This window comes from Terrapene carolina, unplaced genomic scaffold (assembly GCF_002925995.2).
Source record: "Terrapene carolina triunguis isolate 2854851 unplaced genomic scaffold, T_m_triunguis-2.0 Scaffold193, whole genome shotgun sequence".
NCBI classification, from domain to species: Eukaryota; Metazoa; Chordata; order Testudines; family Emydidae; genus Terrapene; species Terrapene triunguis.
Genome location: NW_020664544.1, coordinates 5,124,364 through 5,138,273, shown reverse-complemented (window position 1 = coordinate 5,138,273; position 13,910 = coordinate 5,124,364). Strand labels below are relative to the sequence as shown.

The 13,910-nt window shown below is 56.3% G+C and overlaps 2 protein-coding genes across 3 annotated transcripts; one reads left to right on the top strand and one right to left on the bottom strand.

The window, feature by feature from the left end:
- The first annotated feature begins 1,029 nt into the window (after positions 1-1,029).
- Positions 1,030-6,954, top strand: SCRN2 (secernin 2). Of its 2 annotated transcripts, none has more exons than XM_024203709.3 (9): positions 1,030-1,385; positions 1,899-2,077; positions 2,225-2,406; positions 2,690-2,889; positions 3,486-3,701; positions 3,997-4,162; positions 4,851-5,031; positions 5,379-5,548; positions 6,325-6,954. In XM_024203709.3, exons 1-8 carry the CDS (start codon positions 1,169-1,171, stop codon positions 5,535-5,537), a joined length of 1,500 nt encoding a protein of 499 aa, XP_024059477.2. In that variant the 5' UTR covers positions 1,030-1,168; the 3' UTR covers positions 5,538-5,548; positions 6,325-6,954. The 2 variants fall into 2 exon arrangements, with proteins under 2 accessions (XP_024059477.2, XP_024059476.2); XM_024203708.3 differs by having other exon boundaries at positions 6,259-6,954.
- Positions 6,955-7,019: 65 nt separating this feature from the next.
- LRRC46 (leucine rich repeat containing 46) lies at positions 7,020-13,904 on the bottom strand. Its single transcript, XM_024203718.2, has 8 exons — positions 13,861-13,904; positions 13,484-13,586; positions 12,887-12,995; positions 11,359-11,405; positions 10,708-10,817; positions 9,148-9,217; positions 7,798-7,976; positions 7,020-7,426 (listed from the first exon to the last, which is right to left on the bottom strand). The coding sequence occupies exons 1-8, from the start codon at positions 13,868-13,870 to the stop codon at positions 7,020-7,022; spliced, it is 1,035 nt and encodes a 344-aa protein (XP_024059486.2). The 5' UTR covers positions 13,871-13,904.
- Positions 13,905-13,910: the final 6 nt, after the last annotated feature.

The window sequence follows — 13,910 nt, the reverse complement described above, 5'->3', positions numbered from 1 at the left end:
CCCCATTCATTCCTAAAAGGGGGTAATCGCTAGGGGAACCCCCATTTAGTCCATGGGGGGGTGTTAGCCAGGGGCCCTCCATTCATTCCTAAAAGGGGGTATTAGCTAGGGGAACCCTGTTCAGTCCATGGGGGGAGGGTGTTAGCCAGGGCCCCCCCATTCATTCCTAAAAGGGGGTAATCGCTAGGGGAACCCCCATTCAGTCCATGAGGGGGGGTGTTAGCCAGGGGCCCTCCATTCATTCCTAAAAGGAGGTATTAGCTAGGGGAACCCTCATTCAGTCCATGGGGGGGGGGGGGGGGGGGGGGGGGCCCCCCCTCCTTGTCTAAAAGGGGGGATTAGCTGGGGGAACCCCCGTTCAGTCCATGGGGGGGTGTTAGCCAGGGGACCCCATTCATTCCCTAGGGGATGTGTTAGGGGACTCCCAGCCAGTCCATAGCCTGGGTTCCTCCGGAGCCGGGGGTATGGGGCTGATCCGGGCCAGGAGGAGCAGGGCGCAAGGGCGCCTCCTAGCGGTGCGGTTAGCTCCAGCTCCGGGCCGGTCCAGCCCGGGGTGACTCTTGGTCTGTCCCTGGTTCAAGTCCCCCTTGGGGAGAGCAGGAAACGGCGCTGCTCCCCTCCCCCCCCCGCGCTCCCCGGGCCAGGGCCCCGCTCCTGCCTTAGCAGCCTCCGGCCACAGGGCGCCGCCGCTGCCAGCTCCGAGCCGCGGAAGGTCCCGGCGGCGGGGGGCGCAGAGCCAGGCTGGACAGGTGGGGACACCCGCCCCCCAGGCCCGTGCAATGCAGGCGTGGGGAGGGGTACGGGGAGACCCCGCAGGCCCGTGCAATGCAGGCGGGCGGGAGGTGCGGGGAGACCCCCCCCCCAGGCCCGTGCAATGCAGGCGGGTGAGGGTGGGTGCGGGGAGCCCCCCCAGGCCCGTGCAATGCAGGCGGGCGGGAGGTGCGGGGAGACCCCCCCGAGGCTCGTGCAATGCAGGGGTGGGGGGGGGGGGTGACCCCGCGGGCCCGGGCAAGGCGGGGGGGGGGGGGGGGGAGGAGGGCTGCAGCGAGGGAGATAGGGCTGATCCATTGGCATGCTGTGGCCAGTGGGCCCTGCTGTCCCTGGGCTTGGGTCTGTGTCGAGGGGGGTGTCGCCCTAGGGCCTCTCTGCTCTGACAGTTTAATCTGAAATGTCTTTAATCCCAGTCAAAATAGCCTTTGTTTTTCGGTCCCAGCTGGCCTGGATTCAGCCAGTCTGCCTGCCAGCCCCTGTTGGCAAAGGGCGGCCGGGGAGCTGTTCCCAGAAGGGCTGTGACGAGGGTAGGGGGATCAAATCCCCTTTGGCAGCTGAGCTCTCTGCCTCCGCGTGGGACAAGCCTCAGCCACAGGCCAGAGCTGCTCGATTGGGTGAACTCCTGCGCCTCCGTCCCTGGGATGCTTTGTGCCTCCCTCACGTCTGCAGCAGGGACCCTGAACCTTCCTTCTAACCCTCCGCCGGGGTTTTCTTTCCAGAGCGGTGGAGGAATAAGCTGCCCTCCTCCTCCTCTGACCACAAGATCCCCGGGCCCAAGGTCACGGGGTGTCGGCCGGAGGGGGTGACCCAGCTAGAGCTGCAAAATTGGGAGATGACGTCACCCGTGGCAGGAGAAGTCCCCAGCCGCCCTGAGCGTGGCTGGCCTGTGCCAGGCGCTCACCCGCCCTGGGCCAGCGCATCACGGCGGCATTCCCGGCCTCAGCAGGTGGCCTTGGAATCAGCACGAGGCAGCCGGGTGGGTGAACTGATTCCGGGAGGACATGGCAGGGGATGCCCTGGGACTCCACTGTGAAGGGTGCCAATGGCTGACTCGAGCGCTGGGCAGGGAGACCCACTTGAGAAATGGCTGAGAGTGGGTGACCCTGACTCACCTTGTTTCTTCCTAGCTAGGATGGCCGAGCAGAACTGCCCCCCGCCCTCCTCCTGCGACTGCTTCGTCACTCTCCCTCCAGCCACCGCCTCCCGGGCCGTGATCTTCGGCAAAAATTCAGACCGGCCTAGAGATGAGGTCCAGGAAGTCGTCTACCTCCCTGCTGCAACCTATGCCAGGGGGGCAAAGCTCAAGGTGAGCAGACTATGTGCCGGGGAGGGGGGACACCCAGTTCTGGGCGGAAGAGATGGGGATCTGAGCCCCTGTATTAAGGAGAGGGAGCACCTTTTGTTGAAGGTCCACAACCCAGTCGTGTGTGCTTTTTCTCCCCTGCCCTCCTAGTGCACGTACATAGAGGTTGAGCAGGCAGAGAGGACCCACGCGGTGATCCTGAGCCGCCCGGCCTGGCTGTGGGGCGCCGAGATGGGAGCCAATGAGCATGGCGTCTGCATTGGGAACGAAGGGGTGTGGACCAAGGAGCCTGTTGGGGAGGAGGAGGCCCTGCTGGGCATGGACTTGGTCAGGTGAGAGTTGCCGGGCGTGGGAGACAGGTGCTATGGAGTGTTGCCGCCTCCTGATCAGCTGGACGTGTTGAGTCCAACCCCCTCCGTTGGGCTGTGATCTGATATTTTGAGCTGCCCGGCTCCGTCCTGTGGCAGCTGCCTGCTGCCCATACTTGTTTGCCCCCCCCGGTAGTTCTCCGGATGGGCTGGGGCGCTCCTCTGGGCTTGTGCCTGGAGAGGGGAAGAGCGCAGATCCATGGCTCCCCCCACAACCCCCTCTCCAAAGCTGCTCTGTTTGCCGCAGGCTGGGTTTGGAGAGAGGCAGGTCGGCTCACGAAGCCCTGCAGGTCATCACGGCTTTGCTGGAGCGCTACGGCCAGGGCGGCAGCTGCAAGGAGGAGTCGACCCCTTTCGTTTATCACAACACCTTCCTGCTGGCGGACCGGACCGAAGCCTGGGTGCTGGAGACAGCCGGCCGGTACTGGGCAGCCCAGAGGATCCGAGGTGAGCAGTGAGAATACCCGGGGAGGCGGAAGTCCTGCATAGTGGCGAGTAAGGGAGCTCTGTTACTGCAGTCCCAGCAGGAGGTGCTGTGTGGGAGCTGCTAGTCCAGTCTCAGCAGGGATGTTGTCTGCACAGGGATGGATGAAAGAAAAGTCCTACTGAGAGCTGATCTGGGACGTAGGGGACTGGACAGCTCAGATAAACGTGGAGCCTTTCACCTCTGGCCGACCAGTTCTAGTCCAGCCGAGGCTGCTGCTTACCAAACTTTGTTCCCATCTGCTGCCTCTTTGGCGGCCGGTGTGATGAGTTTGGTGAGTCTCAGCCCAGTTTGCATCACAGCCACCCCCAGCCTCCTCGTTTGTGATGCCAGCAAAAAGGCCAAGGATTGAGCAGGCCACAGCGATTTGACTCTTATGCTCACTCCTAGAGAGGTGTGTGTCTGGGTCAGGCGGTTTCCCAGACGCTTGCCTTGCTCCTGCCTGTGCTGTATTGGTGGATGGAGGTGTCAGGTCTTGGGAAGGACCCAGGCTGGCAGCCTTCATGGCTACATTCCCACTGGTACAATCCCTTTTAACCAAAGCCATGTCTTGTTGCAGAAGGGACCCGGAATATCTCCAACCAGCTGAGCATCGGCACGGAGATCACCGCCGAGCACGCGGGGCTGAGACGCCACGCCCAGAGCCAGGGCTGGTGGAGCGGGGATGGGGAGTTCAACTTCACCAAGGTCTTCTCTCTGACCCACCAGCCCGTGCGGATGGAGGCGGCCAAGGCCCGGTACTGCGCTGGCAAGGAGCTACTGCAGCAGCATGCAGGTGGGTGCGGGGGATGGGGTTGTGCCAATGTGGTGTCTCAGCCCGTTACCATCCAGGTGAAGGATCAAAGCCAGACTCCTGGCCAATGGGATGGGAGCAGTTGGGTGGCAGGGGCAGCACCTAGCAATCAGGAGAGGCGTCTCTCTGGGTCATCCAGCAACCACTTGGTCTCATCTCACTGGCCACAAATATGGTGACCTAACCTGCTGCTGGTCGCTGGGGAGCATGAACTGGTCCCCCTCCCAGTGGTTACGTACCCATTGATCTTCCAGCTCTTTCCCCCTGATGTTGCTAGGCCGCATCACGGCGGAGACCATCATGGCCATCCTGCGGGACAAGGCCAGTGGGATCTGCGTGGACTCGGAGGGCTTCCGCACCACGGGGAGCATGGTGTCCATCCTCCCCCAGGACCCCGCCTTGCCCTGCGTGCATTTCTTCACAGCCACGCCCGACCCCTCCAGGTCAGTACCAGTGCTGCCCAAGGGGCGTGCCATGCTTGGAAAGCCCCAGGCTCCCGGCTGTCGGAGGAGGCTGGGAGAAGACAGTGTGGGAAAATTAAACAGGCCTGTCGTGTCTAAGGTACTGAGGGGCCTCAACCACCAGCAACTTCCCTGAGGACGCTTGGCCTATGGCAGGATCGGGCCCTTTGTTTGCACATTAACATCACGAGAGCCCTTTCCGTCCTGTTTAGCCCTTTGCCCAGCAGCAGTAGAACCATCTGCTGAGTGCCCATTGCAGATGTCCGAGGGGGATCCCGGGTGGAGACTGACCTGGGATTGGTTCAGTGAGAATCCAGGGCTCAGCCCACCGGAAGTCGCTGGGAGCTCAGGGATCGAGGCTTAAATGGGGAACCCGACAGCGTCCCAGCCGAGTCATCTTCACTGCCCTAATAGCATCCGACCCCATTGCCCCTTTGCCGGGTCGGTGCCTGGGGCGCCCCGCTCACCTGCAGAGCAGGCGTTTGGTTTGAACCCTGGCAGTGCTAGCGTCCTGCTGTTTGCTTCCCCTGTGGGCATGAGCTGCTCGGGAGGCAGATCCCCGGCAACCTCTGGCCGAAACCCACTTTGCCGTGGAACGTCTCAGCAAGGATGTTGTGGGGCTGTAGAGACACCCCTAACAGTCTCTGCGCCCCCTCTCCTGCCCGGGCAGGTCCATATTCAAGCCCTTCATCTTCGTCGCCAACGTGACTCCGGTCCTACAGGCGATGTCTCCGAGCTTCGGTGACAAGGACCCCGTCCAGAAGGTCCCTCGATTTCAGAGCAGAGTTGATCGGAGACACCAGCTCTACCGGGCACATCAGGCAGCACTGGATCTCATGGAGACTAACCAGGTAACTGAATGCCCTGGGCTTGTACCCTGGGGTTCTGCTTCCCTCCCAAATGCTGAGCAAGGCTCCTGATGGCCTCGCCTGGCACTAACTCCCTATCACCCCAGCCCTGGGAGCTTTCCCAGGGGCTCTGGGGTTCTCTCTTGGGAGCCAGTTGGGCTGCAGAGCTCCCAGCAGTACAGTGGGAGGATTGGGGTTGGGCTGTCTGAGATCAGCGGGGTGTTTCTAGGAGGTGGAGAGGATGGAACTAGACTCTGGACTCACTCCGGATCCACACCATCCCCGTAAGCAGTGGCTTAGGCTGTATGTGTCTCTACGTCTCTCTCTTCTCCACTGACCCTGTACCACAGGAGCAGGGCCAGAAGCTCCAGCAGACCATGCAGGATCTGGAGAGGCAGGGCCTGGAGGCCATGAAGGAAATGCTGGCCAGTGGTATCACCCTGGACCCGGAGGAGCTGGCTGACCTCTTGTTTGACTGTGTGGACACAGAAATCATGTTCTACAAATAAGCCCGAGGCAGGTGGGTTTCAGGGAGGGTGGGTAGGGGAAGGAGAAAGATGCTGCAGAGTTCATGGATTGTGGGCTGCACCCCTCTGATCTCTATTGGGGGATCCCTTGATTTTGCCTGGTGCCCCCTGACTGCAGGTCCGTTTTGGGGTATTGTCTACACTGGTTTCCTTGTCTCCATGCAACACTGGCTGCCCCCTTGCCTCTGTGCTCATTAATATCCCCGTCCTAGGCAGAGCCGCTCTGGGCCGCGGCCTGGAATGAAATGGAGCAAAGGCTCCAGTGTGGCATTGTAGCCACATGGCCCAGTAGCCACGTGAAGGGCACAACGTTGTGGTCTAATACCTGTCCCTAAGGGGACGGTCTGTGTGCCACTGGCTGGGAGAGCGTCAGCCTGGAACAGCCCCATTTATTTATGGGATTGGGGAGGCCGTCACAGACGGGTTACACTGATCAGTCACTGGGATGTCGTCGGCCTCCTCTTGGGAACCTGACGCTCCTTCATCCTTAACAGAGATATATGGCCCATAGAGACTACAGGGTCCACCATGCAACATAACTGGGTTGCTCAAAGCAAGGCAGAGTATTGCATTCTGGGACGTGTGGTCTTCTTGTGCTGCACCATCAGAAAGAGGAGAATAGGTGTAGCTGAGCCATGGTCCACCTTCTGGCCACCCCCAGCCGCTGGTGAAAGGACACCCCCTCCCACTTGGTTTGTTTCAGAGCCCTGCCTGCCCTACCCTGTCTGGAGGTTGCTCTGTTCGCTTCTCTCCCCTGCTTTCCTTTCAGCGGGGAGCATTTCAAAGGCACAGGAGAACCTTAATTCCCGCTGCTGCTGCCGCCCCCGTCTGCTCCGATCCTGATTCCTAACCTCGCATCCGATCGCTGCCGTTCTCTCCGGCTGCGTGAACTGGACTGGAAGTGGCTTTACGCCACTGGGATTATTGCTCTGGCATGGTGCCCTCTCTGGACCCTCCGCCTGGCATTGCCCAGCCTGTAGCTGTGGACAGCCCTCCCCGGGAACGGGCGGGCGCCTGCCACTCCTTTCCTTGCACGAGTTGTCACTCCCATGAAGAGTCCAGGGCTCCAGTGGAGGCTTCAGCAGCTTGAACAGGCCTGAGCTCCGTGGGACCGGGAAGGGGAGAGCCTCAGCTAGCTAGATGGAGCTGAATTTGGTGGCTGGGTTACCGGGGCCCACCTTGCTTCTTCCTAAGAGGAAACACGGCCTAATGGTTAGAGCACAGGACAGCTGGGTTCTCTGACTCACCTAGGGACCTCGTTCAAGTCACTTTCCCCACCTACGTGTCCTGTACAGAGCTGGGATGCTGCGCGGGGCTAGCCCCACCCCCGCCAGGGAGCGCAGGACAGAAGCCCACAGGCAGACAGACTGAGGTGGAATAAAGAGGTTTTACATTGCAATTGCAAGCGCCACTGTGCTGTTTTGTCCGGGCCGGCGCGGTCAGCGGGGGCTGGCTGGGCGTCAGTCACTTCTTTGCTGCCCTGGCTGCAGTTTTAACTGTGGTGGAAGCCTCCCTTTTCGGGGGCTGGAGGCGGGCCCTGCTCCCGCGCTTGCTCTGCCCGCCAGTGCGTGGGGTGCCAGACCTCGCAGAGCCTCCTGCCTTCGGTAGAGAAAGCAGCCGAGATCCTGACTTGGGGTTGGGGTGCGGCTCAAGCAGCCCAGGGGCTGGCGATCTCCCTCCTGCAGCTCCCTCCTCCACTGGGCTAGGTGCCAGGCGGCCCTCCCGGCTTCCTGGGCACAGATCTCCTGGCGGCTGCATCAGTCTCTGTCGCTCTGTGAGCTCCTCCAGCCGGGCCTGGTGTTCGCTCAGTGCCTCCTGCCGCCTCCTCTGTGAGCGACCAGCCAGCTCCTGGCGGAGACCCGCAAAGAACTCTGCGGGGTGGGAGAGTGGGAAAAGTTAGAGCAGTCCCCCTCTGCAGCCAGCAGACCAGCATGTGGGGCAGGCTCATTAAACTGGCTCCTGTGTGTTACGGCACAGGGTCCCCCTGGTGGTGATATGGGAACATGGTGTGTGGAGCCCTCAGCTAGGATCCTGAGGAGTGCTGCAGAGCAGAGGGTGTTCCCCCATCTTTGGAAGGGGAGGACGGTCAGATCAGCCCCTTTCAATAGCACTGGTATTCACGCACACAGCCCAAGCCTGTGGTCATGCCTGTGCAAATCCAGGCGCAGGTGACTTCATCTGAATTTACTCGTGTACCAAGAGCAGAATCTGGTCATATAGCTGACAGCAGCAGCTTGATCACCTTTGTCTGCACAGAAAGGACCAGTCAGCTCAGGGACATCATCATCTTCCTCAGAGTCACTGTCATCAGAAGCTCCTTCCTCTTCCTCCTCCTCCTCCCCTGGGTCAGGGTCCCTCCAGCTGGGGATAAGCTGGGTGTCCAACTTCATGAGATGGGGCAAGGCCCCGAGCACCAACGCTCTGGAAGGACCAAAAAGATATTGTGCCTTCCAACACCGAGGATCCTAAAGTGCGTTGACCACACAAACACACACTGGCTCATGCTAAGTGTTGCTGCAATGCAGCTACCTCTGGGGTGGAACACAGCAGTGAACAGGGATAACTCGATATAACAGCTTTGGGCAGAAAGTGACAATTCTGCTATCCAGTTGAAATTGCAGATGGGGAAGAATTTAGGGAGGCCGAAGGAAATTACTCAAGTTGGCGTTTAGGGAGGACACCCATTTAATATCCTGGGCTCCTGCAAAATACACCATGGGGTCTTTAGTGACCTGGAGAGGGTAAGATGGAGATATAGCCCCTCCTAGCACCACCATGAGGCACTGGGTCAGAACTGACATGGGGAAATAATGTGCCACCACCTCCCCCAGCTCTGACGTGGGAGCTGCTATAGGGGGCAGGCCTCAACAGCTGGCCACGGCTCGGTGCGGGGAAGCCTTTAAAGATCTCACCTTGCTGGAAGGCAGAGCAGCAGACAAGTGCATGTGGCGCAAACCAAACAAAGGGGAGAAGGGTTAACTCAGACAAGCAGAACCAGGGGCTATAAATATAAATGCAGGGCAGGGTGAGGCGAGGGTCAAACGACCTCAGAGCCCAGGGCAGGAAGAGGCTATTTGCATTTTGACACAAACACAAAAATGACACAACAATAAGCCAACAAAAAACAACTCATGGAAGGAAGGAGCCGCTCGCCAGCTGTCGCCACTCAATCCTGGGCTTGTTCAGTACCTCCCTTGCCCCTGCATCTCGGTATGGGGGAATGCTTTGGGGGCACAGTCTTACCCACCACTCTGGGCACTGTGGCCCACATGCTCCGAGGCATTTAAGCTCCAGACTTCCACGGATTTCAGTGGCAGTTTGGAGCCTATCTAAATAACCCCGCTCCTTGTGATGCTTAAGTGTATCCTTAGAGGGTCTCCCATTGAAGGTACAGAGCTAGCCTGAGCCAGTTTAGCAACCCCCAGCCTGCACTGGAGACACTTGTGTAAGAGAAGCAGGATTAGGTGCTTGGGTCCAGATCCTCAAAGGTAATTAGGTGCTTAACGCCCACTGGAGTTATCTTTGAGGAGCTGGGCTTTAGTTCTCACCCATGAGACTCAAAGGAGGGGAGATTTCGCGCACTCTCTCTCACCTGTAGCCATTTTGGTGGGTGCACCTGTTTCCCGATAAGTTCAGGATGCGGAGGGTCCAGGGCAGCTCATCTGCACAGACCAAAGGGAAGAAAGAAGGTGAGGGAGCAAATCTGAGCTCTGGCTGCTAAGTAAGTGGATGAGCTGATAGGCTGCAGGTCCACTGAAACCCCTCCACCCCTCTCTGCTCTGGAGCTCTCGGAGTACTTTACAAGCATTAATGAAGCCTCACAATACCTCTTGGAGGTAGGGGAGTATCAATTCCCTTTCACAGCGGGGGAAACTGAGGCACAGGGGTGACTTTCTCAAAATCACACAGCGATTGTGTGATAGAACCCAGGAGGCCTGATTCCCAGTATCCTGCTACTACATGGTTAAGCTTTAAAAACCCACGTTCCCTTGCTCATTTCTCCCTGCCACAAACTAGAGGCCGAGCTGCACGTGATTTTCCCACATCGGTGCATGTTACTAGAGGCCTGCTCTGGACGGAAGAGACAAATTGTAGAATAGCTTTCTGCCCGGAGAGTGTTTCATTCCACACTTTGCCCTGGGAACACCCAGATGGATTTGTCATTAATCTGCGTGTAGCTTTGTTTTTGAAAAGCAGAGTGCCTGGGAAGTGGCTACTGTGCCTAAGAGTTACAAGGCCCCACTATTGGCCATGGCCGTCCCTTATCTGCTTCCTGCCCAAATGAAACTGAAAAGAAACTTTAAGCTCTGATTCAGCAAAGTATGTGTTCAGGTTCATTGAAGTCCATGGGACTTAAAACACATGCTTTGGGGCTCTGCTGAATCCGAGCTTTAACGAGGACACTGTAGTTTCATGGAAAAACGTGACGGCCTATTGGGCTGTAGCTTAGAAACCCGGCCAAGGACAGACTACGTCGTAGGACTGTTGGAATGTGATGTCGCATGTTAGCTGGATTCACAACAGCATAAAGAATTCCTTCACTCGAACACACAGTTCTTGCTTTTTAAAGAAGCTGCTCTTTTGGCAGGAGACACACGCGTGAGCTCCCTGGCCAATCGGCATGTGTTTTTCCCACATCGGTGCGTATCCCTGCTCGAGATGTTGGGGCACAAAAGAGGGAGTTAACCGAAGGCAAGACAAGAATGGTTGCTGCTCTCGCAGAGGAGGAAAATGTTTGTCAAACGGAAAAGAGACTCGTTAGGTAAAGAAATGGGAGTGTGGTCTAGTGATTAAAGCAGGGCACTTGAGATCAGAACTCCTGGGTCCTAGTCTCAAATCAGGGAAGGATGGTAGTCTAGTGGTTAGCGCAGGGCACTGGTTAGCAGAGCTCCTCAATCCTATTCCCAAGTCTGGGACGGGGGGTGCATTAGTGGTTAGAACAGGGCAGCAGTAATCAGGGTGGGAGTCTTGGTTTATTCCTGCTTTGGCACCTTGGCTGGACAAGGCTAGGGATGTGCCCAGTTATTGAGATGGGGCCGCCCTCAAAGCATGTTAAGAGCAATGAGGAATATGCAGGAGAAGGCACGGAAGAGCAGCCAACTGCGTGTGTCTGAGCCTGTCCAGCAGAGGCTGCTGCCTGTACCGCTCCTACCAGGGTCCAGTGTCTCGATCCGGTTCTGCGACAGGTCCAGGAACTGCAGTTGCCGCAGGTCCCGGAGGTTCTCCACTACCCGGACGCGGTTTCCAGCCAGTGAGAGAAACCTGCAGGGCAGGAGGGGTGGGGTGGGGTGGAAGAAGCTGTGTCAGTGAATGCAAAGGGGAACCACAGAGGCTGGGGACTTCCGCAGCGGGGACTATATCTGATCAGATCTGTATTGTGCTCTTGTGCGAGGTGAGACAGAGCTTGTGCTGATCTCAAAGGACCTGCTCAATTCGTGCTGAAGTCAATGGCAAAACTGCCGTTGCCTTCAGTGGGAATGAAAGGGGGCCAAAAGACACAGACAGTCGTGTCACTAAAGCAGAAGCATTTACTTTGGATTTGTACCTGAAAACTTAAAACTGGAGGGCAAAGTCCTGTGTGCCAGAGAACCGGGGCCAAGTTCTTAAGGTTAAACTGCCATGAGGCTGCTGATGTCACTAACTACACCCAATCCTCACTCCTCCCTGAGGAAAAGCCGGTGTTCTCTTCTGATTGCCACGCCCGCGTTTGGGAAATTCATCCCCCACTACAGCTGCAGTGCAACGGCTGCTGTTAATGACACGATTCACTGTACAGAGAGCGTGTGTAAAGAACCCTACTTACCGGAGGTTGGGAAGGCAGCTGAGATTCTCAATGGTCTCAATTTGGTTCTGAAAAATGAAATGATTTGACTAAATGAAAACGAACAATGGCACTTCACGTGTTCGCAGCGCTGAACAAATATTAACTAGACCTGGGAGTTCCCCCGACAGTTAGCTGGGCAAGTATTATTTTACAGATGAGGGAAACTGAGGTAGTGAAAGACTTGTTCAAGGTCACAAAGCAAATAAGGGGCAAGGCTGAGATTATAACGCAGAACTCCCCGAGTCGTAGTCCTGTGTTGGCTCTTCCACAGCATGCTTCCTTCTAGGAAACAGTTCTCAGATTTATAAGGAGCAGGGGTGGGGGGAATACAAAGGAAAGAATAACTTGCCAAAAATCAGACTATGAGAGCAGACTCTCCAGTCAGGACAATAAGGCGTGAAACACACACGTGAGGTGGCCGAGTGTTAATCAGGTTAGATTTGCCCAGCTTCCCAAACAAGGAACCTTTACATAGGAATCACTCAGCCCCTGCAAGCCTTTACGCGCATGTGCAGCTTTCCTCAGAAGAATTCTTCCGTTGGCCCAGCACTGTCTACACCAGGGATTAGGTCGGCATAGCTACATCTCCCAGGGGGTGGATTTTTCACACCTCAGAGAGACGAAGCTAAACCGATGTAAGAGCCCAGTGCAGACCAGCCCCAAGACCCCAATCCTGCAATCAGAGCTGCACAAATGGATCCCCAAATCAGTGGGCTCTGCAGGGGGCTGCATGCAGGGATCCCATTGCAGGCGCGGGGCTTGTACATGTACATGGTCTTAGCTCGACTTGCCAGATGGCTGAAGCCAGAGCACCAGTCCGTTATTTATTAATCCAAAGGGAGCTCTTTTAAAGGTCAATTTAAAAGGCAGATTTTTAAAACCTGAAATGTTCTTCTTATCGGTGTAACTTAGATGGTTAAATTCCTGATTCTTCTTCCATAGCTTAAATAATCGAAAGCAAAAGAATTAAAGATCAGATTTGCTTTTCCTTGGTTTTAGGTCATTCGTTTATTTTTTGTGGCCACTTGTCTCTCAGAGTGGAAGGCCCCTAGTCATTGTGACTTTTGTTAATTGTGTCTTTCAGGATATATTCACTTTCTGGCTCTCAACGCCTGGCACAAGGCTGTGATGGTTAGGTGGCCGTTGCTGTAGGGAAATGTTTAAATCAAAACACAAAACCGTGTTCAGAGATTTTTTTTTTTGTATCTCAAACTTTTCTATTAATAGTAAATACTTAAAAAAAATAAAATCTGGGCCTAACACACCTGCCATTGTCTCTGTTTCTCACCCTCGGGGTGTCCCTCCCCAACACAAAGCATTCTCAAGAAACTGCTTGCCAGAGGAAAGTCTGATCTTATTTCAAAGCCAAAGTATGTTCTTGCTTATAGTGGAATTTACTGTGGTGGGCGAAGTTTGGCTGCTGTGAAAAACCAGAGCTCATCTCCAGGGGGTGCTATCTCCCAGCCTGAGAGACAGATCATGTTAAAGAGCATGCTAAGCGCTTTACCTCTTGCAGGTAGAGACTGCGGACCTCTCTCAGACCCTGCAGGTTGCTGATAGCGCAAATGTTCTCCCTGTCCAAGCGGATGGTGAGCAGAGACGCCAAGGCCTTGGATCTACGGAGAAAGGCGTTCAGAACAATTTTGTGTAGCCAAATTGCGGGTGTTGCTGGAATCCAAGAGCAAAGGAGATCCTTCCGAGAGCCCCTCCACAATGAAGGATCGCAGACTGCTGGAAGAGCAATTTTCAGTTCCCTTTAATAAAGCTACAACTTTATTTTCAATCACAGACCTGCTGGGTCATGGTAGGAGCAAAGCAACCAGATGCCCTTAGTAATTAGGGTGATCTCCCATTACCGTGTGTGTCTCAAGTCACTACCTCTGTGCCTCGGTTTCCCCATCTGTAAAATGAGGATAATAATACTGACGTCCTTTGAAAAATCCTTTGCGATCTACTGCTGAAAAGTGCTATGTAAGAGCTAGGGAGTATCATTACATCTCCCTTCCCATCTGCTAGGTTCTAGGGTGCCCACCCATCCCTCATTTCAAGGGACTTCCCTTCTTTGATCCCGGACATCCCATTTCAGCAGCGATCAGACACTCACATGCTCTCTGGGGTCTCTTTTTCTGCAGGGCAGGACAGGTTTCTCTGGGCGATGAGAGAGTCAGTGATGCTCCTCCCTTCCTCTGCGGGGCTCTGCTGAAGGTCTGGAAGCAAACACAGGGATCCACATTCACTCAGGGCCCCTGATCCTGCTCTCAGCAATGTCAATGGGAGTTTGGCCTTGGACTGCATTGGGAGCAGGCCTTGGTTAAACACAGTGAAAAACTCCTGACAGTGCTATATATGGGGGGGGGGGTTCCCCCCTGCCCCCCCCCCCCATCTGCATCTCTGCATGCCACCTCCTCTCACCCACAGCCCCACCCTCGAGGGCAATGGTGCTCTGCTGCAGTGGGAGATCCCATTGCACGGATCACTCACCCCTGGGCATGGCCTCTGGCAGGTTCGCCAGCCTGGAGAGGGAGGGGACA